General features: G+C 51.0%; 1 protein-coding gene across 1 annotated transcript; it reads left to right on the forward strand.

Moving 5' to 3' along the window:
• The first annotated feature begins 678 nt into the window (after positions 1 to 678).
• Positions 679 to 24839, forward strand: LOC120762615 (beta-galactosidase-1-like protein 2). Its single transcript, XM_040085187.2, is given in 20 exon segments — positions 679 to 777; positions 5104 to 5301; positions 5471 to 5539; positions 5823 to 5918; positions 7343 to 7451; positions 7763 to 7855; positions 10324 to 10405; positions 13398 to 13462; positions 15186 to 15270; positions 16205 to 16342; positions 16946 to 17026; positions 17216 to 17322; positions 17670 to 17816; positions 18191 to 18262; positions 18945 to 19026; positions 20192 to 20279; positions 22577 to 22631; positions 22633 to 22692; positions 23590 to 23706; positions 24129 to 24839. Coding segments are annotated over 20 exon segments (1914 nt in total). The 5' UTR covers positions 679 to 694; the 3' UTR covers positions 24216 to 24839.
• Positions 24840 to 25088: the final 249 nt, after the last annotated feature.

The raw sequence follows: 25088 nt of genomic DNA on the forward strand, positions 1-25088 counted from the left end.
CCCGGGGGTCTGTCAGTCCGAGCTCTCTCCGGGCTCTCTCCCGGGGGTCTGTCAGTCCGAGCTCTCTCCCAGGACTCTCTCCCGGGGGTCCCTCTGTCCGGACTCTCTCTCTCCGGGCTCTCTCCCGGGGGTCTGTCAGTCCGAGCTCTCTCTCCGGGCTCTCTCCCGGGGGTCTGTCAGTCCGAGCTCTCTCTCCGGGCTCTCTCCCGGGGGTCCCTCTGTCCGGACTCTCTCTCTCCGGGCTCTCTCCCGGGGGTCTGTCAGTCCGAGCTCTCTCTCCGGGCTCTCTCCCGGGGGTCTGTCAGTCCGAGCTCTCTCTCCGGGCTCTCTCCCGGGGGTCTGTCAGTCCGAGCTCTCTCTCCGGGCTCTCTCCCGGGGGTCTGTCAGTCCGAGCTCTCTCTCCGGGCTCTCTGTCCATCTGTCCGTCCCTCCGGATCCCCCCGGGGCCGTTCCCGCACGACCCCGCCGCTCCCTCGCACGCCCCGCCCCGCGGGAGCGAGGGTGCGCGCGCGCGCGCCCCTCCGGCAGCCAATGGGAGGAGGGGGGGCGGGCCCGAAAGTCGCGGAACGACCAATGGGATGCGGGGGCGGGCCCGCGGGGCGGGGCGGGGCGGGCGCGCGCTGTGCCGGCTCCCGGCGGGTCGCGGGTTCGGGGCCCGGGGGGCGCGGGGCCGGGGTCCCTCGGTCCCTCGGCCATGTGGCCGTGCGGGGGGCGGCGGCAGCGCCGCCTCGGGGGCATCGCGCTGCTCCTCGTCGTGCTGTGGCTGCTGCTGCGCAGGTGAGACCCGACGCGGGGCGAGGGGCGCGGGGGTCGCGCTCCGGGGGAGGCGGGCGGGATTCCCCCGCGGCGGCGGCGGTGGTGGGCGTGGGGCGGGTGTCGCTGCCCCGCCGGGCGCAGGCCCCGCCGCCGGGAGCGGGGCTGGCTGCGGGAGAACTGCGCATGGATGCAATCGGCGGCGTCGGCGGAGGGGGGGAACGGTTATTAACGTAATTAACGTAATTAACATAATTAATGTCCGTGCCTCCTGCGCGCCGCCGGGGATTTAACGGGCGGGAGGCAGGCTCGGTAGAATCCCCTGTTTTCCGATCGGAGACCTCGGCTCCCATCATTCCTGCAGCGGAACGGCAGCGTGGGAAGGAGCGCGGCGAGTAGCGCAGCCGCCGTGCCGGGATTATGCAAAGCTTTAAATAAATGTTGCACCTGATGTCCGCAGCTCTTGTCCGTCACCGCGAGTGCCGGCGGAGGAGAGCCCCGCTGTCAGGGTCTGTGTTGGGCTCCTGCTCTCCTGCCGACCTTGGCTCGGGCGAGGTTTTACATCACGCGGCGCTGGTGGATGGTGCCCTTCGCCAATCCATCGCTCCGCCGGATCTAACGCGGCTCCGGGGCTCACTGGCGTGCCCGCACCAACGTTGTTTCCCTCTCCCCAGCCTGTTCCGGGGCTGGCTCTCCCTGTTCTGTGTCCCCAGAGCAGTGTGGCACTCATGGCCCGTGCCCACCAGTCTAACCCTCTTATCCTCCTTCTGCTGGTCCTCTGTAGCCCACCATTAGTAGCAAGAAGTTGTTTAAGGGTCTAGCTTGAATCCCACGTGGTTTAGATCACGTTCATTTTGGGGGTGATGCTCTTTCCCAGAGGAGCATATCCCATATTTGTTTGTGGCTTCCAGATGACAGAAACTCTTCAGTTCCTCACAGTGACATGCTAGAGAATATATGGAAATGCACATGGATATGTTTGGAGATGTAATACAGTTATTTATTGCCAGCTGGAAGTTTTATAGCAGGTTCTTAAAATCATAGTGGGAAGTAAACCCGATCCTCAGAGCTGTGGAAAAGCTTCAATAAATCTTTGCGTAATTAGAAGCAAAATTCTTGCACAGCTGGCCTTGGGTTTGTGCCACCTGGGTTCTTAGGGAGGATTAGTGCAAACTGATACCTGTTGGAGAATCTGTCTTTTGTAAGAGTGTATCCACAGACCCCGGTGTGCAGAGTAAGCCCCTGTATGCAGAATTAACTGCTACAGAATTCCGCAGTCGTTATCTCAGCCATGGTCTCTGAGCACGGGGGCTGTGCAGGGCAGAGAGCTGGGAGCCAGGGCAGCTCAGAGCTTGCACTTTCCCCTGGCCAGAGGAAGCCCAGAATAAGCAGCAAAGCCCTTGGAGGTCTCAGTGGAGTTTAGGGATTAGCAGCAAAGTCCCTTGTCCTCTGAAGCACGTCCTTTAGCATCAACAAAGAACTTAATGGCTTTTTCCCCCCCTGGTTTGGCTCTTTTCCATCAGCTTTTTCTCCCAGCTGCTCTGGATACGGGGTGGTTGAACACCAAAGGTAAATCTCTCTTGCAGAGATGACTTCAGCCACGTTTGTGTTTCACAGGCATGAGCAGCGGGGCTCTTTGGTTTGAAAATTAATTGGGACTTTTCCTTTTCCATGTGTTGTATTTTGCACTTCAGATTCCATCTTACAAAGGCTTATTCCATCTTACTGGACTAACTCGTCTGATCCAGCTTCAGAGTCTCTGCTCTGGGGTTGGTTGGTGATGGAGTGGTTGGTTTGGGTTTTTTTTGTTGGTGTTTTTTTTTTTTTGCAAAAGAGACTTCCCTGAAGCAGAGATGAGATCACAGAATCGTGGAATCTTAGAATTTGGGTCGGGAAGGATATTAAAGATGACCCAGTCCCACCCCCTGCCATGGCCAGGGACACCTTCCATTGTTCACAGGTTGCTCCAAGCTCCATCCAGCCTGACCTGGAACACTCCCAGGTTGACAAAGAAGGTCAGGAACCTTTAACAAAGTTAAAAAAAAAAAAAAAAAAATATATATATATATATATATATATATATATATGTGTGTGTTATTTGCAACCTGTTCTGTCATTATAGAAGTGAGAAAAAAAGAAATCTACTGGGAGCTATAAATTGCTCTCAGGAGGAAGTGCAGAGCCCAGGTACACTTTAAACTCTGGCAATGCAGCTCAGGCTAACAGGATGAAGCTCTGCTGAGTCACAGAAACGTTTCTTCCTGAGGTTACTTGAACAGATCCTAATGAGAAATGTGGGTTTCAGGATATCTGGGATAATGTGTTGAAACTCTTGGGAGCCTGGGAGCTTTCTACCAGCCCTTCTTGGGGAGAAAAAGCACTGGGGCGGGGGAGTTTTAAAGTAGGAAACTTGATAGGAATGTGCCAGGTTAGTTATGCCTGGGATTAAGAAGATGAGCTTAAGTGATTAGTTTATTTTTATCTGGCTGTGTGTGTGCTTCCTGAGCACAGCCTTCATTCTGGCACCACTCAGCAGCACTTCTGTGTGCAGGGGTCATTCAGGGCTCTACCTAGCTCAGAAACAACTTGGAAACTCTTTTCTGACCTAATCTTCAAAAACTGGAGTTTTGCATCTCTAGACCCCTTTGAGCTTTCCACCTCTGGCTCTGCACCTAAAATGGAAGTAGATGTAACTGCTGGTTTGGTTTGCCAGAGTTACAGTCTGTAATTCAGCAGCACAGAGGGCCAGGTGGCCATGGGGTATCCTGTTTGGGGCTTGAGAACCCTTTTTTCCTGCTGCTGAAACTCGTAACAGTTCCCGGGGAGCAACGCTGCCGTTTCCCAGGCTCGTGTCGTCATTCTCTGGCTGCGTTTCTCGTGTACATTGAGCGTTCTCCGTGCTGTTCTTACTCACTCAGCCCCGATTTAAATGTGGCAGACTGGTGTTTTGTACTCATTTCTCCTACCTGAGCTGCGCCATCATTGTGAACTGTTGTTATCAGCCCACCTTCTGACGGACCCCAGTGCTCAGCAGCGTTCCTGTGAGTGGCTGGACAAAATCAGTGTGAGTCTCGTTGACCTCAGGCAGTGAATATCTCATCTGGCTTCCTTTTCCAGGTATTACCCCTGCCTGCTGCCAGTTGTCTCAGAGCCCTGTGACAATGCTGTGCTACTCAGGTACCCTCTGAGCTTGTCAGCCAGCCCGTGCAGTACCCTGCAAGCCTTAGATTTAGCTCCTTTTAGTCCCCCTGCCCTGTCAGAGGACTGCTGGTTAGCGATCCCTGTAAGCCACGAGCTCTGAGCATCCTCACCCTCTGCTAACAACTGCTTTACACATAGCCTAGGCAGCAGCTGGAGGCTTAGGTGTTCCTCTCTTCTCTCACTGTGATGTTTCCCCCAAAGGTGCGGGTCATCCCTGCTTTCTGGAGCCGGGAATTCATTCCTCACGTCTGGCTCTGATAAGGAGCAAGCTGCCTTTGTGTGACTCCGTGTGCGCTCAGAGCTGTGCCGCTGGGGTGGGCTGGTGCAGGCAGTGACACTGCTCTGTGTTTTGTTGATAAAATGGGGTTTTGGTTCAGCCAAAGCGAGCTGGGAGCTTGCAAGGCCGTGAGTAGTGCAGGAACTGACCCGAGAGGAGCTGTGGCAGCGGGAGTGCTCACCCTGGTAAGTGCTGAGGAGCTGTTGGCCCCGGGGCTCTGGTTCTTTTGGCAAATAACATTCTCAGGATTAATGCAAGCAGTGATGTGGGCAGAGGTAAGTTTGTGGTGACAGGTGATTTAGTCTCTCCTGGGTGATGAATGTAATCCAGGGGATTGATTAAATTGAGGAAAAGGTTCTCTGCTCACGGGGAACAGGTGAGGGGGGTTTATTTTTCCCATGCTTTGAATTGGAAGATACCAGAGTCCCCGAGACATTTGGGGTAGCAAGGATGAGGTGCAGCTGCTGTTGGAACATGTATCTGGAAATGCCTACTGCAAAGCAGGGAGATGTTGAATTCCATAAGTTAGGGAGGTGTTTGTGAGTATTTGAGTGGAAACTTGATTTCACTCACATCCATGATTTCAGTGAGTTTCACGCTCTGTGCCCGAGCAGTGTCAGTTGTTGAGCGTGGCACAGTGGCTTGGGGGTTCAGGGGGGAAGCAGCCAGTGAAATGGATTTAAATCTACATTTGGGAAGAACTCCCAACTGGCTCAGAGCCTTCTCAACACCCTCTATGCTCTATATGACCAAGAGTGTGCCTTGCTTGGGAAGCAGGGAGGTCACAGCTGGTCCTGCCGGGTGAGCTGCAATGAGGAGGACACACTCCTTCCCCAGGACTGGCTGCTCACATGTCTCCTTTTCTCTTCCAGGTTTAACTGGAGTGAGCTGACCCCTCTGGGGCTGTGGGGGAGGACCCTGGGCTTGCAGACAGAGAACTCGCAGTTCCTGCTGGAGGGGATGCCCTTCCGCATTTTCGGGGGTTCCATGCACTACTTCCGAGTGCCCCGGGAGTACTGGGAGGATCGGATGCTGAAAATGAGAGCGTGTGGCCTCAACACCCTCACCACGTGAGTGCCCTCCCTGCCCTGCCTCTGCCCCGTTCCTCACCACTGGGACTTGGTCCCTGATTCCAGTGGGCCGGAACAATGTGTTCCCGTGGGAGAAGACGCAGGAAAGGAGAGTGGGGCCTCAGGTTTTCTTTGAGCATCCCACGCCTCATCCTTCGCTGCCTTTCAGGTACGTGCCGTGGAACCTGCACGAAAAGGAGCGAGGGAAGTTTGATTTCAGTAATAACCTGGACCTAAGGTACGTGGCACGGACAGCTCTGGGGTGAAATGCTCTGTTTGGAGGGCAGGGGTGTGTGGTGGCCGGGTGGAGATGTTATTTCCAGATGTGCCTTGGTCAGGCGATGGGGCCTCATTCCTTCCCCTGCCTTCTGGAGTCCTGGGGATTTAATCAGTTTAGCACCCATCCAGTGGAGTTGCTTCACCAATTCCCTTCTGCTTTGGCACCTAAATTCGATGGTGATTGGAGTATTAGGAGTGGGGGCTCTGCAGGCAGGCAGTAATTCCTCTGTCTGGGTCCCCAGGGCCTTCCTTTCCCTGGCAGCTAAAAATGGACTGTGGGTGATCCTGCGCCCTGGACCTTACATCTGCTCAGAGTGGGACCTCGGGGGTCTGCCCAGGTGAGTGTGGATATTTCAGTTCAGGGGAGCATTAGGGACAAACAAATCCCAAGCTCCTGATCACACGGGCGAGGCTTCTTCAAAGGAATTGCTTTGGAACTGCTGGCTGCTTGATGGAGATGTTTATTTTCTGTGCCCCCAAAGCAAGTGAATATTCATTATCTTATGGAGCTCTTCTAATTTTTCTTTTTTTTGAGTGTTTTATAATAATTGTTTTATGGTGTAATTGTTACAGCAAGAAAACAGAATCGGGGGAACCCATCTTGCTGTTGCACCTTGACTCTGCATAACATGAGCAGGATTTGCAGCTTGATGTAAGAATTTGCTTCATCTCAGCTCCACTTCAAAAGTCCAGCTAGAAATCTGCATTATATGGCTGGCAGTAATGAAACCCCACAGCTTTTCCAGCCTCCTGTTGTGTTTTTCCCTGAAGAACACAGCTGGAGGAGGCTCTGGGAGCACTGGGACTTGCCTGGTTCCTGAGTGGGGCCGGTGCCAGGTTACCACTTGTTTTCTTTACCTGCACAGAGCACAAACCTCAGTGGAGATACTTGGGGATTTTTTTTTTTTTTTAACTTTTCACTTTTCGCTTGCCTTTGGCATCAGAGTTCAGGTGTCAGGGACTTAAATCCTGAGAGCAGAGCTCCTCATGACCAGAGGCAGAAGCCACGTCCACGTTGGACTATGAGAAGTGCATCTGTTGACAGTTGTTGTTACATCACCCATGTGTTTTTTTATCAGACAGATAAAAAAAAATTCTAATTAAGAGCAACAGTACTACTCTCATTTTCCAGCTAAAGCGGAGATAATTTTTTTTTTTAAAGTCCACAGAGCCACATTTGGCAAAGAGTTGAGTCTTTCAGATCAGGAAGGATATTAGTTAAGGCCTCATTTTGCTGAGAAAATGAAGATACAGGTTCATTCCCCTTAAATTGTTACAGCATTATATTGTTCTGCTCTTCAGCAAATTGCTCTTTTCTCTGTTAACTCCAAACAGAACCCAGCCTCGTAAATCAGCAGTAGAAACAATGGGAACAATTACAGAAGCCTTTGTTTTGAGAAAGGATTGGGATTTTTTGAAGGAGCACTTGGTTGTAGAGTGCCCTTGGGAATGCAGGGAACTCACTTTAGAGTGGTAAGATTAATCCTTGAAATGCTATTGGCAGGGGTGATGAAATGAGTTTAGGCCTGAAAGGCAGAACAGCAAGAACAGGAGGAGATGAGGGGTTGGAGCGTGGATTTATTTACGAGTGAGGGATGGACACGTGGTGTCATTCACAGCTCGGGGTGTCCCAGCCGCACTCTGGGCTCTGCCAGGTGACCCCAACAATCCCTGCCCAGGTGGGATTGCTGCCAGGGGGTGAAACACCTCTGCTTGGCGGGACAGGAGTCTCTAACACGCTCCCCCTCCTGCTTTTCCCCAGCTGGCTGCTGCAGGACCCCGAGATGCAGCTGAGGACAACGTACAAGGGCTTCACCGACGCCGTGGACGCGTACTTCGATCGCCTGATGCGCGTCGTTGTCCCTCTCCAGGCAAGCAGGGTCCCTGTCCCTCTGCAGGGCTGGGGATGGCTGCACAGGGCAGCGTGGGCTCTGGGTGACAGCAGCAGGGTGAGGCAACGACAAATGCACCGCTTGTGCTCCGGCAATCAGCACAGGCTGCAGTTTTCTGTGTCCGTTTGGGGGCACGGGAGGGCGGGGCTGAGTCCATCCTGCCAGCTGGTGTGGTTTTGGTCCCTGTGGTAAGAAATCATGCTTAGCACCTTCTCTGTCCCTGGTTTTGGTCCCTGTGGTTAGAAACCCTGCTTAACACCTTCTCTGTCCCTTTTTTTGTCGCCCCACAGTACAAGAAAGGAGGTCCCATCATTGCAGTGCAGGTGGAGAATGAGTACGGCTCCTATGCCAAAGACCCAAACTACATGACCTATGTCAAAATGGTAATGGCGGCACTTCTGCTTGCTTCTGTGTCAATCTCTCCCATAAATCCCCTTCCGTACGGTGTTTTCTTTTTCCTGTGTAACTTTGGAGTGTGGCTTGAGAGGCTCTTGGAAGCACCAGCTGCATTTTCCTTGGACGTTTCCTCCAGGAGTGGAAGAGCTGGCACATGGCCCTCTCAGCGCTGATAAATCAGTGTTCTCATGTCTTCCAGAGGAGAGGGTGATAGGGAGCTGGGGAGTGTCTGTATTGCAGAGCTGGCCTTGAAGAAGCTCTCACCTTTGTTTCCCCTCTCCTGGATGAGATTTGAGAAAGGTTTCCCTTTGCTGACTTTCCTGGGAGGAGAGCTGATTGGGAACAAGTCATCAGCACGCTCCTAAACTTGTGTAATCTGGGGCTCAGCATCAGGCAGGCTGATTTGCCTAATGCCTCCCTCACCCCTGTCAAAAAGAGATCAAACTGTGCCCTGGCTGCTCTCAGTGGTGAGGAGCTGGCCCGTGCCCAGGGAGGCTGGATTATCCTGGTGGATCTCACAGCATTCTCAGCTGTGTGAGATCTGCAGCGTGTCTCACACGGTTTGTTGTTTAATTTCTTCTCGCTGAACGCTTAAAGGTCTTGCTGCACGTCAGGGGGGTCACCCATCCAGTCTTGCTCTTGTGCTACAGGATTAGGGGATCCTTCTGAAGCCTTTTGGGTAGCCCAGCTGCACCCTGAGCACCCTGAGGCTCAGGTTACCCCATTGCTCAGGGTGTCCAGAGGCTCTCCACACAAATAAATCCACGGCAGGAGCGCTGATCTCCTTAGGGCTGTGCCAGCTCCTGCCCCGGCCCCATCTCGTGCCGTGATTGAACTCTGCTTTCAAGGCTAAACACGAAGTGTGTGTACAAACAAATCAGAGATAATGCCAAGCAAGCCGTTTCCTGAGCTCTAAATGAGGGGGACACCGGGACTCTGGGGGTCTGAGCAGCCTGCAGGCTTGGCCGTGCTTTTCATGGCTCAGGGAGGAGAGAGCTGGTGCTGTTTCAGGCTTGTCAGGACAGATTCCCCTGCCAGGCCTGTGGGGGGATTTTTGCAGTGCTGTTTCATCATATTCTGGGATTGTGTGCAATTTGCACCTGAGGCAGTACAGAAGAAGTGGGAAAGCGGGATTTGCAGGGATCCAGTGTGAGGTGGGGCTCCGAGCCTTTGTTCTGGTTTGTGGCAGGGTGATTAATTCACATCTAGCATCTCTGAGCAAGATGCATCTTCCTGGAGTTAATAAACTCATTAAAAAACACCCACAACTCGCTCAAAGCCTCTAATCCATGTGCTTACCTCACTTTTTGGGTGCAATGGCCTTGCCTTCCTAAAAGTGAAAGGATATCTTGACATGACTCTTCATACAGAACTGAGCTTCTGTTCCTGCTGCTCTCTGGAAGGAATTTAACTCGGGGCAGCTCTGCTGTTCCTCCTTCTTGCATTTGCGCTCAGAAGGAGGGGAAGAAACTTAGCATTAATGCAGCTCTCATTCAAAGAACTACCTCAGTAAAATTGGTTAGAAATTCCAGTTCCCTCAGCAGGTGAATTCTGTCCGAATCCAGCGTCTGCTCAGGTATAAATTTGGTGGTGAGGGGTTGATAGAAGTCCCCAGGTTGTCCTGGCTCTGGGTTGGGTTTGTAGGCTCTGTGCTGCAGCGTTTCTCTAATGCTGACCCCGTGCCGTGCCCAGGTCTGCTCTTGGAGCAGGCAGGGACAATAAACAAAGGGCTTTATCACGTTTCACCGTTAGTGATTTAGATAGAAGAGACCGAAAGCTTTGTTCTCAGAGCTCCCAGGAGCGGGAGGAGCAGCTTCTGATGCAGGTGCAGCGAAAGGAGTGGTTAATTAACAACTAAGGCTTCCTGATCTCTCCTCCAAACATCAGCCCTGGTTCTGTGAAGAACCAGCTGCAAGAGAGCAATCCTGGTGGCAGGAGCCTTGTGTGTGCAGGTGGATTTTAAAACCTGTAATATTGAAGCACCACTAAATTATTATCAGTTTTGTTGATTATTGAAAAACATTCCTACCTGAGCTGTCCTGTGATGGTGTTCCCTGGAAAATCAGCTCTTCCCTTTTTTCAGCTTCCACTGTCAGGCAGTCAGGGAGCCTGAGCTGCTTTCCCCTTCCTCCTTCCACCTGAATCCCTCTTTTGAAGAAAGCAGTGACGTTATTTATTGCATTGATCTCAGAGGCTAAAATCCTGAAGTTGGATGCATCGGTGAGAAACCAGTCCAGCTTTCTGAACCAAAATAAGATTTTTCCAGTTGTCTTTAAGCTGGGAAAAGTAGGCAGGGAAGCTTCAGGAGGCATGGGAGCTGTGCCAGGGGTGACATTTCATTAGAAGGCACTGCCAGTCGCAGGCTGTCCCCACAGAAGGTGACACTGCCGTGCTTTAATATCCCGGCGAACGCTAAACTCTGGTAACACAACGGCTTTTGCTCTTTTTAACCTAGGCCCTGTTGAACAGAGGGATTGTGGAGCTGCTGATGACCTCAGACAACAAGAATGGGCTGTCCTTCGGCTTGGTGGAAGGAGGTGGGTGCTTGTAGAGGCGAGGGAAGGCTGTGATCTCTGGGGGCCGTGGCTTTGGAAGGAGAACAGGACTTTAATTCACCCTCTGCACCCGCTGTGCGTGTTCAGTTTGTGGTGGGAGGGATCCCTTGGCTGGATGGTGCAGCCAGGACAAATCCAGACCCTCCCCAGGAAGGTTTAGAGTGTTTATTTTCCACATAAAATGTAACACTGTGCGGAGGGTTGGGCATCTGTACTTCCCACCGAGTCAAGAGATGGCAGCACCCAGCATTTCTTAATATTTCACCAGACTACGAGGCTGAAAATGCTCCTTATTGCTTCATTTCAATATATATTGAACATGTTCCTCAGCAATTACTAACAGTAGTGACTTGTTCCTAAGGTAGATGCTTTGCAATTAAAAAGAGAAGAAAAAAAGGTCCATTGAAACCTTGCTTTTTAATTTTGCATTTAAGCAGTAGATCTAGCAACAGTTTGTGGGGCAGCATTATCTTCTCAGCAAGCTTGTTTTGGGGTGTAAAACCTCAGGTGGGTAAAGGAGGGTGTCAGGTGTGTAGAATGCAGAAGGATGCCCGTTTCCCTTTTATAAAGTATAATTTTGGTAAGATTTTAAACGCTGCTTTAGCACCCTCCTCCTTTTTCCTGTGAAGAAATGGAGGTGCAGCTGCTTGAGCTTCACTGAGCCTTAAATCTGACTGTTTGGGGCAGTGATTCAGAATTTCAGGTCATTTCTGCTGGGATTTACTCTGTCCTTGGCCTCTGCTCTCTCCTGCCGAGGTGTAACTGCTCCCCCACATTAAATGTTTGCAGGGTACAGCTTTGAGTGCTCCTGTTACCACTCAGCCATAAGTAATGTTCAATTTCCAATCTCAGGCATGGAGATGATTAAAGGGAAAGACTTTCCCCTTTTTTTTTCCCCCCTCTTTTTGCTTTTCCATGTCTGTATGACATCACGGGCCTTCACCGGCGCGGCGATCTCGTCCCTTGGAACTTTTTCGGGTGTGCAGCAGTTTTCAGCTGTGACCACACAGAGTCACTCTCTGCCTGCCACAGCGCTGGTGTGGAAATCCCTGCCTTGCCCTGGCCTCCTGAGGGAATGTTTGCAGCCTCAGAGCTCCTTCCCCTTCGGTCCCAGTTTGCCTGTTGGATGTGACGACAATCCGTGTGTTAGAGCCAAGGTGCCGCTGAGCAGATGTGTGGGGTAACCAGGGCTCCAAGCGGAAGAGCAGGCTGGTGAGGAAGGGGTTAAAGGAGAGGCAGGAATCACTCCCCATCCCTGGCAGTGCCCAGGCCAGGCTGCACAGGGTTTGGATCAACCTGGCATAGTGGAAGGAGCTTGAAGATCCCTTCCATCCCAAGCCAATCTTATTCCAAGAATCTCGGGCTGATCTGACCTGATAAAACCTTTCTGGGAGGTCAGTATAAGTTGGAAATTAGGAAAATGTTTTTCATGGAAAGAATAATGAAGTACTGGAACGATCTGCCCGGGGAGGTGGTGGAGTTGCCATCCCTGGATGTGTTTAAGGACAGGCTGGATGTGGCACCGTGGTTTAGTTGAGCTGTTGGGGCTGGGTTGGACTCGATGATCTCGGAGGTCTCTTCCAGCCTGGTGACTCTGGGATTCTGTGAAAGCCTCTGCTGTCCCTCCAGGCTGAAGGACCATGGTGGGATGCCGTGTGGGAAGAACATCCCGTGAGAAGGACTCTGGGGGCTGCTTCTCTTTTCCATGCTGTGCTGTTAGTCTTCATGAAAAGCAGAGCTGGGCATGTTCTCCTTCAGAGCTGCCAGCTAACGTATTACATCAGTGCTAAATCCACCTCTTATTTTGTTCTCCTTTCGTGTTTTCTGCGCTGAGTTCTTCAGCTCAGCGCACTACACAGGTCAGCCTATTAAAATCAAGGTGTAAATAGTGAGAAGTGAGCTTTTCCTTCTGCAAATATTCTGTTTGAAGTGCTGTGCCTGACACAACTGGGGCTGGGTTTGATACCAGCTCTCTTGTTAGGAGTCAGTTTTTAATGCCGGATCGCATCGTCGCTGCTGCGTTTGCAGAGTTTTGTCTGGGAGAAACATCAGCGTGAACGAGGGCTGGGAGATACAGAAATGGTTCAAATGCGTGCCAGGGGCCAGGGCACTGATCCCACGTCACTGTCTCCTGTCCTGCAGGCAGGTGTTCCCACTCCACAGCCTGAGGATGGGCAGAAGCACAGAGAACTCTTGCAGTTCCAGTTCTCTGCGGTTCTCCTGTCCTGTGCTTGCTCTCGCTCTCCCCTGCAGACATGACAAAGCTGTAGGATATTGCCTGGGAAGGGATTCCTGCAGCTGAAGCCTGGGAGAGCAGTGTGGCATCCAGACAGGACTTTCTAATGAGTTTGCCTTTATGTGGTGCCTTTTAAGTGAGGATCTCCAAGTGCTTTACAGGCTCAAATTAGAGCTGCCGACACCCCAGGAGCTGCTCTGATGCTCTCTCTCCCTCTCTCTAATATCTCTGCACATTAGAGCTGAAAGATGGCCTGGGAGGATTCCACTGTCTGCTGTGGTTCACTTGGATTCTGCATACCAAGTGAAGGCTTTGATGGGCAATCTCTGAGGAGGTTATTTTGGGGGTTCAGAAGGTGTTGCAGCCCCCTCCTGCTGATGGGGAATCTCTGAGGGGGTTATTTTGGGGGTTCAGAAGGTGTTGCAGCCCCCTCCTGCTGATGGGGAATTTCTGAGGGGGTTATTTTGGGGGTTCAGAAGGTGTTGCAGCCCCCTCCTGCTGATGGCGAATCTCTGAGGAGGTTATTTTGGGGGTTCAGAAGGTGTTGCAGCCCCCTCCTGCTGATGGGGAATCTCTGAGGGGGTTATTTTGGGGGTTCAGAAGGTGTTGCAGCCCCCTCCTGCTGATGGGGAATTTCTGAGGGGGTTATTTTGGGGGTTCAGAAGGTGTTGCAGCCCCCTCCTGCTGGGCTGGCATTTTGGATGGGTCTAAATGAATACATTTTTCCTTTCCCACTAGCACTGGCCACAGTTAACTTTCAGAAACTGGAGCCTGGGCTGCTGAAATACCTGGACACAGTGCAGGTAAGATGCAGAAACACTTTGTTCATCCACATCTTGTTGTGTTGTTTTGGGGCTTCTTTCTAATTAGGCGAAATCCTTCTGGAATCAGGGAAGCAGGATTTAAGTATCTTGTTATCCAGCACCTTCTACAAAGGCTTTTCATCCAGCTGTGCCCTGTGTTTAGCTCTTAGGGCTTAGACTTCCTGGAGTGCTGATGCCCAGAACGTCCCAGTGCACAATTGTCAGATCTCTCCTTTGAAATTCCATCATCTTTCTCCCAAACTCTTTGCTCTTTGCAAACTGCTGATGTGTCTGCGCACTGGGATGGGTGCTCACCTCCAGGGCCTCGTTCAGGGTAGATTTTTGAAGTTTTAGTGTGTCACTTGAGCGTTTTTAACCCCTCTGTGCTGTCAGGGGTGTGCATCAGGGAGGGAATGAGCACTTGGTGTGAACAGCATCCTGATTGTGATGGCAAGTTTTGGGGTTAGGGACAGGTTATCTCACTCTTTGCACCCCCTGTCCTCTTTTCCTGTGCTCTGCTTGCTCCAAATGAACGATGTGAGCAGTTGGGATCTGCCCCCAGCCCTGATCAATTCTCTTCCCACCTCTTCCCTTGGCTTTTGCCTGGCTGTGGAGGGAAGCCCTGCTGGCATGCTGGATGTTCAATCCTACAGCTTTCATTTGTTTTCTTTTCCTCTGCTGCCAAAAGAGGCTCTGCTGGAAGTGCTTTCACCTCCTTTAGGTCTTCCAAAATCCCCCAAACCCTGCAAATTGAACACAAGGTGGCACCATGAATGCAACACGGCCCCAAAAACAAGCAGCTCCTCCTTTGCCGTGCTCATTACGAGATAGGAAGTGTTTGTAGGGGTTATGGAGCTGTTTTATATTTTCCTTGTTAGTAGATTTTGTTCCAGGAGGTGATAAAAATCCCTTCTTTGACTGGTTCACTGGGGGATGGATTGATTAAATGTGTTTTCCAAGAGCTGGAATGTTTCGATGATTACAGGCAGTTGTTTTCTCCTAATGAAACACGGGTTTCTTTAATGCCACTTACCTCAGCCAATTGCTGTGGCATCAGACAAAACCCCTGTTAAACACAGAGGGCAAAAATAAAGCCCAGGAGGCTGCAGGGGCAGCCAGGTGAGCACACACTGCCATGCCCGTGCCGTGGGGACGGGAGGGAGCTCAGGGAGCTGGCAGGCACTGACAAATGGAAAGCAATTGCTCTGTCTGCAGAGCCTTTAATGAAGACCTAATTCCTGCAAATTCCTCCCTGCCAGCGCCATATGCAGCATTAAAAAGGCATTAAAGCAGCTCAGGTCTGCTGCCGTACCTTGGCAAGCGCTGGCTGCCCTGCACCTGCAAGCTCTCAGCTGGCAGTGGCAGATAAGCAGACTTTTATAAATGTGTGTTTCTAGCAGGAACTAAACACTGACAGTTAGTTTTGTCCCTTCGCTGCAGCTCTCCCAAAAAGCAGCAATCCAGAGCTGTTGATGGCACCTGATTGCGTGCTCTGTGACTAGGAGAGGCACAAAGCTTTGCTTGCCCTGTCCTGGGCATTGCTGACCCACAGCTTCTCGTTCCTCACGTGCCCAGAGCTCCTTTTTGTCCGTGTCAGTTGAGAAGAAAACTCCTGTAAAGCCACACTGGATTTGAACAATGCTTCTCTAGGAAAAAAAACAACAAAACTTGGTGGCTGCAGGACTGTCCTGAATCCTTTTTAACTCTGTTTTTCTCTTGGCAGAAAGACCAGCCAAAGATGGTGATGGAGTACTGGACTGGGTGGTTTGATAACTGGGGAGGCCCTCACTATGTCTTTGATGCAGATGGTGAGCACCAAGCGCTGTTCTTGGGGTGGATTTCAGCCCCTTGTGAGTGCAGCACCTTCTCCCTGGGATGCCTTGGGGAGGCTGAGCTGGAACTGAGGCTGGACAGAGCTGGGGAATAAAACAGAGATTTATTGAAAGGCCTTTAAGGTACAACTTGGGCAGGAGAAGAGCCTGGACAGGGCTACACCCAAGGTGGACCCAGAATGGTCACAAAATGGACAAATGACCATGCAGTCTCACACTTTGATCAGTTTTGGTCCATTTGCACATTGGGGTTTCATTGTCCAATTCCAGCTCCAGGCTGTGAGCTCCCATCCCTCTTGTTCCTCCCTCCAGCCACCACTGTTTGTGCTTTTGGGGCTGAAAGTTGTCCTTGGTGTGCAGCAGGAACAGGATTTGTTTTGTGTCCCTGCTGTGTGCAGAGAGCTGAGTGACACTGAATGTGAGCTCAGAGCTGCACCCTGGGCAGCACAGAACCTGAAATACATGGAAGATAAAACTGAAGGCATCACCTGGTTTAAAAGCTCATTTAGAAGGCTACTACTAAAAAAAACCCAAACCCCCAGGGCATCTAAAGAGCAGTGAGAACAGAGCTATCCAAGACTTTTAACGACTCTCATCCTCCTGCATTTGTCTTTGTAATTGGGTCATTAGTGTTTAGGAGTCTGACTTGAGGAATCCTTGCAACTCCTCTTCTTAAAAGCAACATTCCTGCTGGTGGCCACTGAGCTTTACCCTTTTCCAGCTGGAGGAGAGGATTATTTGAATGCATGAATGCATGGGGTAGATGCGCTGCCCCTTACTGAGGGCAGGATGCAAATCCCGACACAAATCACTGTGACTGCACAGCAGCGGCCAGAACGGGTCTGATTTGAATTCCTGGCCCAGATTTGTGGCCTGCCCTGGCACTGCCCTTTTTTATTTATTTTTGCAGAGATGGTGAATACTGTAGCAAGCATCCTCAAAACAGGAGCATCCATCAACCTCTACATGTTCCACGGAGGCACCAACTTTGGCTTCATGAACGGGGCGTTGGAAGCTGATGAGTACAAGTCAGATGTCACCAGTTATGGTGAGTTTGTTTTCGCTGCCTTGCCTCTGCAGCTCTGACTGCCAGCGACAGTCACTGAGAAGTGATCAGCACAACCACTGTGTCCTGGAGACGTGAGGTGGGACACAGAAATAAAACCCTGTCTGAAAGGGGCCTTACATGAGTGTTTCCAATCCCCAACCCACTCCAGGAGATGGGGGATTCCCTTTTTCTGAATTGTAAATAGAGGTGTCACAGATGATGAATTGATATCTCTCTTTTCTAGGGAGAGATGGTGATCCAAGACACCGTTTTGTTTTTTTTTTTTAATTTTACCAAGTCAAATTTTACCATAAATCTCTTTTCATCCCAACAGCCCGTGGTTAAAATGGTTAATTGTTGCCTTTATCCTGTGTGAAATTCTGGATACGTGCAAATTAGATCTCTGAAAGTGTGAATGGCTCTTCTCTAAATTAAGGACTTTTGTGGCTGTTTAGCGGTGTTCACTCCGATTAAAGTGTGCACATTTCCACGCTACAGACAATACCGTGAAAATTACGCCTGGGGCTTTTATTTCTTGCACGAAGCCATCCCAGGGCTGCTTTATGTTTTTTAAAACACGTGCCTGCTTGGCTGCTTTTCCAGATTACGACGCCGTGCTGACAGAGGCTGGGGACTACACGTCCAAATTCTTCAAGCTGCGGCAGCTCTTCAGCATGGTCATTGGTAATGACAAACCCGGGAGCCGCGGCACTGCCCCGCCTACACCCTCAAATTTGGGAATTATTTAAACTGCCCCTTCTGCTGGGGCTCTGCTTGGTTGGGAATTCAGGATGGGAGGGCCAAAGGAGGTCTGGAGGGATCTTGAATTTGCCTGGTCTGAAGTCGTTGTTCCGCTTTCCTTTTTCATCCCAGGCCAGCCCCTTCCTCTGCCTCCCATGATTGAAAGCAAGGCCTCCTATGGAGCCATCCTGTTGCACCAGTACATCTCTCTCTGGGATGTGCTGCCAGCACTTTTACAGGTATTGTCGCCTTTTGATGCATCCCAGACCTAAAAAGCCTCAACTTTTAGAGTAATTTGTGCTCTGCCTTGTTATCCCACAAGGATGAGGTTGGGGGATTTTTTATTTTGCCAAAGATATGCAAAAGCAGCAGATCTTTTATCTGACCTTTTTCACTGCTGCTTCTCTTGGAATTGCAGTTTTGCAAGTCCTTGGCTCCTTTTTCTGGTCTTTTGGTGTAGCTTCCTTAGGGTCAGGAGGGGATTTGGGTTGGACCAGAGCTCTGGAGGCTCTCACCTGTGGCAGAGTGGGACTCCTGCCAGAAATGAGCTGCCTCTCCTGACGTTCAATTTGCTTCTCCTCCGCAGCCCATTAAGTCAGAGTTCCCTGTGAACATGGAGAATCTGCACCTGAACGACAGCATTGGGCAGCCCCATGGATATGTGCTCTATGAGACTGTCATTTTTGGGGGGGGCCACCTGCACACCAGGGACCACGTCCGGGACCGGGCACAGGTAGGGGCAGGGGGCTCCTCGGGGGCTCCCTCAGCTTGGCTGCAGGCAGGAAATTGGGAAAATGTGACATTTTGAATTAGTTCTGTGATTCGCTCTTTCCACTCCTCAGCTAAGCCCCAAACCCTTATCACTTCCAATTAAATTTCCAGTTTCACTCTGCTGAAACTTATAACGTCTTTAAGCATCAGAACGTCGAATGTTCTGAGAATATTTTGATTATTTTATTCCCAGCTGCGCTGACAGCGACACAGTTTTGGACGTTTGAGTTCTAGTGTCAAGCAGGGACAATTTCCCCCCCAAATCCAGCAGGACTGATGTGATTATGACAAAACTGAGGAGCAGTCACTCTGGTTCTCCTGTGCTCTGTTCTGCAGGTGTTTGTTAACACCGTGTACGTGGGGGAGCTGGACTACAACACAGTGGAGCTCTCCATTCCTGAGGGACAGGTAACTCCTGGGCTTTGCTCTGAGCGTGGATAACAGGGTCACCAAAGGCACCTCCTCCTAACCCAGGCTAGCTCAGTGCCCTAATCAGACACAGATTTCACTGCCAAGTTACCGTTTGTGATTGAAAAGTGGGGCCTGAATGCTTTTCCACGGAGAAAATTCCAATTGTAGCCCCTGCTGCACAGAATTTGCCAGCCTTAGGACAGCCAAACATGGAGAACCTGTACGCTGTTACTGCAGATTAAATCCCGACAGGCTTCGTCTTCTCAGCACAAAGCAGGTTCTGAGGGGCTTTGGGGGCTTTTGGGTCTCAGGTGGAATGAGGGGGAACATCTCTCCTTAGCTCTGAGAGCAGTTTTACCCTGGCACTGAGACCACAGCTCAACACCAGAGCTGTGGTGGCTGCAGGAGCAGCTGAGGGGACGGATGCGGTGGCAGAGTTTGTGGCACGAGCCTGTCCTGTGTCAAACTCCATTTCTGGCTCTGTGGGTGATACCCAAACGGGACCGAAAAATTCCAGAGGAGAAATGAAACAACCCAGAAACCCTCTGTGCGCGAAGGCTGCGAGTCCCTCGCTTTAAATCAAGTTTCTCAGCTGTGATGCCCCTTTTCCCCTTGCCACACCTCTGCTGAGGCTGGTGCAGGCCTGGTGCAGCTGATGCTTCTCCTGGTTTGTTTTTAGCAGGGCTTCAGGCAGCTGAGGCTCCTGGTGGAGAACCGAGGGCGCGTCAATTACGGGCTGGCGCTGAACGAGCAGAGGAAAGGTGGGTTTGGTTCTGCGCTCCCAAACGCCGCTCCCGGAGGCTTCTCAGAGTGGGAGTGCTGCAGAGCAGTCTGTGCGCTTTGCACAGAGCCAGCTGGGGGCCCAGCACTGCTCTGGCCGTCGGGGGGTTGGTGGGGAACGGGGTGAGGGAGGGAATGTTGTTAAAAAGCATCCTCACCCCCTGCCTGGAGTGATCGGAGGAAAGGCGGTGGCTGCTCAATGCCCTGCACCAGGGTTTATTTTATAAGGGTACAGCTAAACCCAGGGCTGTCAGTGAATCTTGCAGTGCTCTAGGTTTCCTAGGTGATGCTCAGCTCCCTTTCCCTTGCTCTGTGAGCATATTACTTCACAGGGAGAGAAGGAAAATACCTTTTTTAATCTGTGTTTTCCCTTGAGGGGTTGATATTGGAGGATCACACCATTTAAAAGCTCACACAGTGTCAGGAAGAGGGAACTGCTTCCCCTTGAGCAGAATTGACTGAAATGCTCAAGCCTATCACACACAGCAGTGGAGCTGGAAGGGGCTGATTCTATTTTAGTGGGGAACTATGTGCAAAAGCTCTATAAAATAGATTAATGGAGTTAGGCGTGTGACTGTATCGATTTTATTTAGTGCAGGAAAGTTGCACAAACCTCAGTGCAGCCCAGGCAGCCTCAGCCCTGTGATTAGGAGGCTGCATTAGCACCCAGGCTTTGCTTCAGGCAGAGCAACTTTAACAGAAGGGTGCTAGAGGTGAATGACTTATTATATGATGACTTACATTAAAATCCTGGGATGAAAAGCCCTGCGCCAGCCCTGGCTCTGTTACGTTTTGCTGTGCCAGTTAGAGAAGTGATTGACTGCTTTAAAAAAAAAAGAAATCCCTGCATGGTCAGCTCAGCAAAGCCCAGGAATCCCAAGAACCCCCAGCTGCTGCCTGTGCCAGCACATCCCAGCGAATTCTGCTGGGAGGGGCTCTGGTGAGCTGAGGGAAAGGAGAGGATGGAGAGGCCGGAGTTTAGCGATGCTCCCCACTCAATCTGGATGAGCAATGGCACCATATGGACTCTAATTCCACTGCAGAACGTGGCTGCTTTCCATCTCCTGCTGTTCCTCGGATTCAAATAGCAAAATCCATCAGCTTTAGCTGTTCCTCAACTCTTCATTGCCCCCATTGCTCTTGCAGGCTTAATTGGCGACGTCTTCTTGAATCAAACCCCCTTGAGGAACTTCAAGATTTACAGTTTGGAGATGGAGCCTGCCTTCATGAAAAGGTTCGTGGGATTTAAACTTTTTTTTTTTTTCTTTTCTTTTCTTTATTTTTTTTTTTCCCCTTCCTCATTTGAAACCACCTGTTTTCCAGCAGTGCTGTGTCTAATAGGGAGCAGCTAAATGAGGCAAGCTGAGGTAACAGCGGGGAGGTGGATTTTTGCTCTGATAAGTTCCTTGCTGATACTTTTGCCTGAAATAGTGCAGGAAATGGTGCCAGCTGATCCATGCCATCATTTAGGGGGGAGATCTAATCCCACTGTGCAGGATTTAAAAGATTGCCTTGCGGCAGGGTCAGATCAGGAAGGTAAAAGCCAAAGGGAAGGATCCCCTCACACCCACGTGTTGGAAATTTTGGGTCTTTCTGGAAATTACCAGTCTGGCTGATAGGTTTAGTAATTCAGCCTGGCAAGGGATGGATTAATTCTAGAAAGCTACTGATAGTGCATTAACAATCCAGATGGCTCCCTCTCTTTTATGTTGTTTTGCTTTAATTCAAGGTAGGAAATTTAGCAGGGGGACGTTGAAGAGCCTCTGTCAGCACATGCAGATATCCTCAGCAAATGTTGCAGGCAGCAGATGCCCTATGGACTCTGGCCACAATCCAGAGAGACTCTTTCCAGTGATGTTTTTAATACCAGAAAGCAACTTACGTGCATCCCCCAAGGTACCACAGCTGCCCCATTTTATGTAGGAGGGGAGAGAAAGAAGAGGCCACGTTAAACCAAAACGGCTTTTAGAAGGGAAAAAGTCCACATTCTGAAACTGCCTGAGGACACTTTTACCAGGTGCTCTGGGGCTACCTGAAGGATCCTTATTGATGGGGTAACTCACAGCCTTTTTGGACCGAAGGGTGTTAGAGGAATATTTCCAGTGAGGAGCATTAAAGCAAGCGAGCTGCCACGGCCAAACAAAAGCAAGATTAGTCACCACTGCCCTCAGCTCCTGGCTGCTGACCAGCAGCACTGAAACACAATCAGCTCACAGTCCCCCCGGGAGAGGAGGGAGAGGAGTGTTGTGAAAGGAGCTGTCACAGGCTTTTAGCTGAATAATTCAGTAGCAGCCAGGCTGCGCTGGATCAATAACTTCCCCCAGTCCAAGAGATGCAGTTTGTAAGGGCTGGAGGGAAAACGTGTTCTGACAGAAGCTGGAGGCTTCTGTGGGATCCTGCTCTCCTTATTTCCACTTCTGCTCGTGCCCTGCTCCCAAAGCGTTGCCACAGGTAAGAAATAATGTCAGATTTCCCCCAATTACTGCACACCTGCAAGGATGTGTTTGTGCTCCTCGACAGGAGCCGTGGCAGGAGCGTCTGGTTTGAATCCTGTCAGTTCTGCAGTCTCCTTTAGCTAGGCACAGACATTTGAAGCACCCTGGCAGATCTGAAGGATCCTCAGCAAGCAACGCGAAGCAGAGCTTTTATCCCAGAATGGTTTGGGTGGAAGGAACTTAAAGATCCTCTCATCCCAGCCCTGCCATGGCTTGAGACACCTTCCACTATCCCAGGCTGCTCCAGCCTGTCCTTGGGCACTTCCAGGGATCCAGGGGCAGCCACAGCTTCTCTGGGCACCCTGTGCCAGGGCCTCAGCACCCTCACAAGAAAGCATTTTTTCCTGATAGCCCATCTGAACTCGCTCTCTTCCAGTCTGAATCCTTCTCCCCTTGTCCTGTCACCACGCGCTCTTGTTAAAAGCATTTCCAGTTGCTGTGAAGCCCCAGAGGTGGTGACATGGGCAATGGGTTTGTAGAGGATTCTCAAAGCCTGGCAGGAGGCTCACACAGTCCTGTGCATCTGTGTGCAAACTCTGAGATAAAATCTCCTGGCTGAGAAAGGCCATGGGATGGGACAGACATTGCTGAGAGAGAAATGGGACTGGAAACAAGTTTCAGATGATGGCCTTGCAAACAGAGCAGAGATTTTGGAGAGATAGAACAGTGGAAGATTTACTGTAGCAGGACCCACGTGGGGTATTTTTAGATGGCTGGCCTAAAAGCATTAACAGCATTGTGTGGCAAAAGCTGATAGGCCAAAAAATGCTTATAATATATTGTAATTAGGAAATAGTTTGGCTTCTGATTGTGATGGTGTGACGCCTGCACCGTCTCACCCTTCTCATGAGACTGAAAATGGAATAAAATCCTTTAAAGCACCTCTCAGGAGGCCCCGTCTGTGGGTCAGAAGAAGGGTTTTTCTGACAGTGACAGCCCCAGGTATCCTCCTCTTGTCCCCCAGCTGTCCTGCCAGGGCTGTGGAGGGTGGGGACAGAGGCAGGTGGCCCCTGTGTGAGCTGTCCCTCTCTTGCAGCTTGCAGCACGTGTCTGGCTGGAGCACGGTCCCGGATTATTTCGTGGGGCCGGCGTTTTTTCCGCGGGAGGCTGTGGATAGAGCAGCAGCCACAGGACACCTTCTTGAAGCTGCAGGCAAGTCCTGGTTGTTCTTGATCAAGGTGTTTAAAAAGCTGGTCGGAGAGACACTTGGGTAACAGCTCTGACTGATCTCTGTGTCTGTAGCTCCCTGCTCTCTCTCAGAGAATCATTCTGAGGTCTGACAGTCTCCTCCAGGTGATTCTGTTCACTCTGGAGAGATCCTGTGAGAAAATGTGCAGTGCTGACCCTGCAGAGCTGCCAGTGACCACTTCAGTCTTTGCTTACTGGCATACAAATGCTATTTTTTTATTGCAGAGGAGTAATGGGCACAGAAAATAAAGGAGGGCCTTGTTTTATTCCTGCCTCCCCAGAGTGACACGGAAAGAGTCACTTCTTTGTGGCCATGGCATGGGAGTTAGCATTCCTGTCATCCTTCTGTGGGAGGCTGCATGGAACTTCAGCTGAGATTTTAAATATTATTAAACTTCCTCCTCTGATTTCCCTCCCTTAGGACCAGCCTTGTGCCTAGCCTTACTGTCCTGCTCACTTTCCCATTTATTGGGAAAATTAAATTTGTTGTCAATCAGGCCAGCCAGCAGCAGTTCAGTTTTTCTGTCACCTGGGGAAGAGGTGAGGGCAGATATTCCGTGCTTGGGAAGGAATAAAGGCCTGTCTCTTCAAAGGGAAGAAATTTCCCGTACGAGCACGAATCGCAGATCGCGCATTTTTGGGAGCTTTATCCTTCCAATGAGTACATTAAGGGTGACTCCTGTTCAACAGGGCTTGTTGAAGCGTTCCTGGCTGCAGGGATTTGCACAGGGAAAGCAAGCAGAAAACCTGCAGAAAGTGGCTGGAAAGAATGCAAGTGTGAAAGCAGATTTGGTTCCCTGCGGGGATGCGAACGAGGCAGCAGAGCTGCAGCAGTAATTCCATGTTCTGCCTCGCTTCCAGGGCTGGGAGAAGGGCGTGGTGTTTGTCAATGGTCAGAACCTGGGAAGATACTGGAAGATTGGACCTCAGGAAACACTTTACCTTCCTGGGCCCTGGCTACGGAGAGGGGGCAACGAGGTGAGAGCTCTGCTGGGATCGCTCTTTATTGTTGGGGTTGTTGAAGGTCCTTGTCCCAAAGAGCCGGACACGCACAGAACATCAATTATCCCTCAGCTGAAAGCCAGCGCAGTAGAGGGAGAGGACAGTGCTACCTCCTCAGATCTCTGAAAATTAGGGAAGGTGCTGCTCTGAAGCTGGCCCTGGCTCTGACAGCCACTGGGGGCTGGCAAGGATGGCAGCTGATGCTCACAGCTCTGCCTCAGGTTGGAAATCCAGACAAACCTGGTGTGATGCCGCTTCATCCCTGCACCACAGAGCCTCGGTCACTGTCCACACCCACACTGACTGATCTCTCTAAATGCTGCTTCCTTCCCCTCCTCCCAAAAACACTTTAAGCCCCCCAGGCTTGGTAAGAAGGGATCTTCTCTCTCCCTGTGCAGATTGTCATCTTTGAGGAGCGCACAGCAGGCAGGATCATCCAGTCCGTGGACATCCCTTATTTAGGACGGACCCAGTACGTGGATTGAGAGCTGCTGACCCGTGCTTGGCTCATCCTGGTTGCATGTCTGGGGACCTGATGGCTCAGCACTTGGGCATGCTCATCTCCACTGGAGCCAGGGGAGGGATTTGCCCTCTGGCAGTGAGTTCAGAGGAGAGGACAGCCAGAGGAAGCAGGGCGTTGTTCCATGGACGGATGGATGGATGCAGCTCGTCTCCCTGGACTGCTGAGGCCCCCCAGCCCGGATGGCTGCGCATGTTCTGGACCATCTGCTGGGTGTGGGGGAGTAAAAAGGTGCTGGAGGCAGGTGAGAGAGAGAGAGAGACAGAGAAAGAACTGAAGCCAGCTGAACCTGAAGCTGAGCTCGGCTTCCCAGGGACTTTCAAAATGTGCTATCGCTGGCCTCCTCGTTTTTATAATTAGGTAGGGAGAAAATAGTTGGTGAACATGTGAGTAATCAGGTGTGGAAAACCATTTTGGTGTGCTTTGAGGCAGATTTTACTCTCTGCAAAAAGGCCATTATGTGTTGCCTTGTTGGAGGGCAAGGTGGTTGTCAAATGACTTTTAATTTCAGCTTTATTTTTCCACTAAGTTTTACTATGGAGGTCGTCTCTCTCTCAAAAGGAAAAAAAAAAAATAAATTAAAAAGTGAGATGTGTTTTGTCTTCTATCACATATATCATTATGTTTCAGGCCAGGCAGGAATGAGAATTTCCAAGCAGGAGAAAAGAGCGAGTGAGTCCTGCAGTTTCCTCTCCACGGTGCTCACACTGTGAAGCACCTAGAGATGGAATTCCCCCTTGGAAAATCAGCAGGGATCAGATTTTGGTGGGGGTAGAAGCAAAGGCACTGCAAGTGGGAAAACTCATCCCTGCTTTCTGCTTAAAGCTGCTGTGGGATC

Source organism: Hirundo rustica, chromosome 23 (genome assembly GCF_015227805.2).
Source record: "Hirundo rustica isolate bHirRus1 chromosome 23, bHirRus1.pri.v3, whole genome shotgun sequence".
NCBI classification, from domain to species: Eukaryota; Metazoa; Chordata; class Aves; order Passeriformes; family Hirundinidae; genus Hirundo; species Hirundo rustica.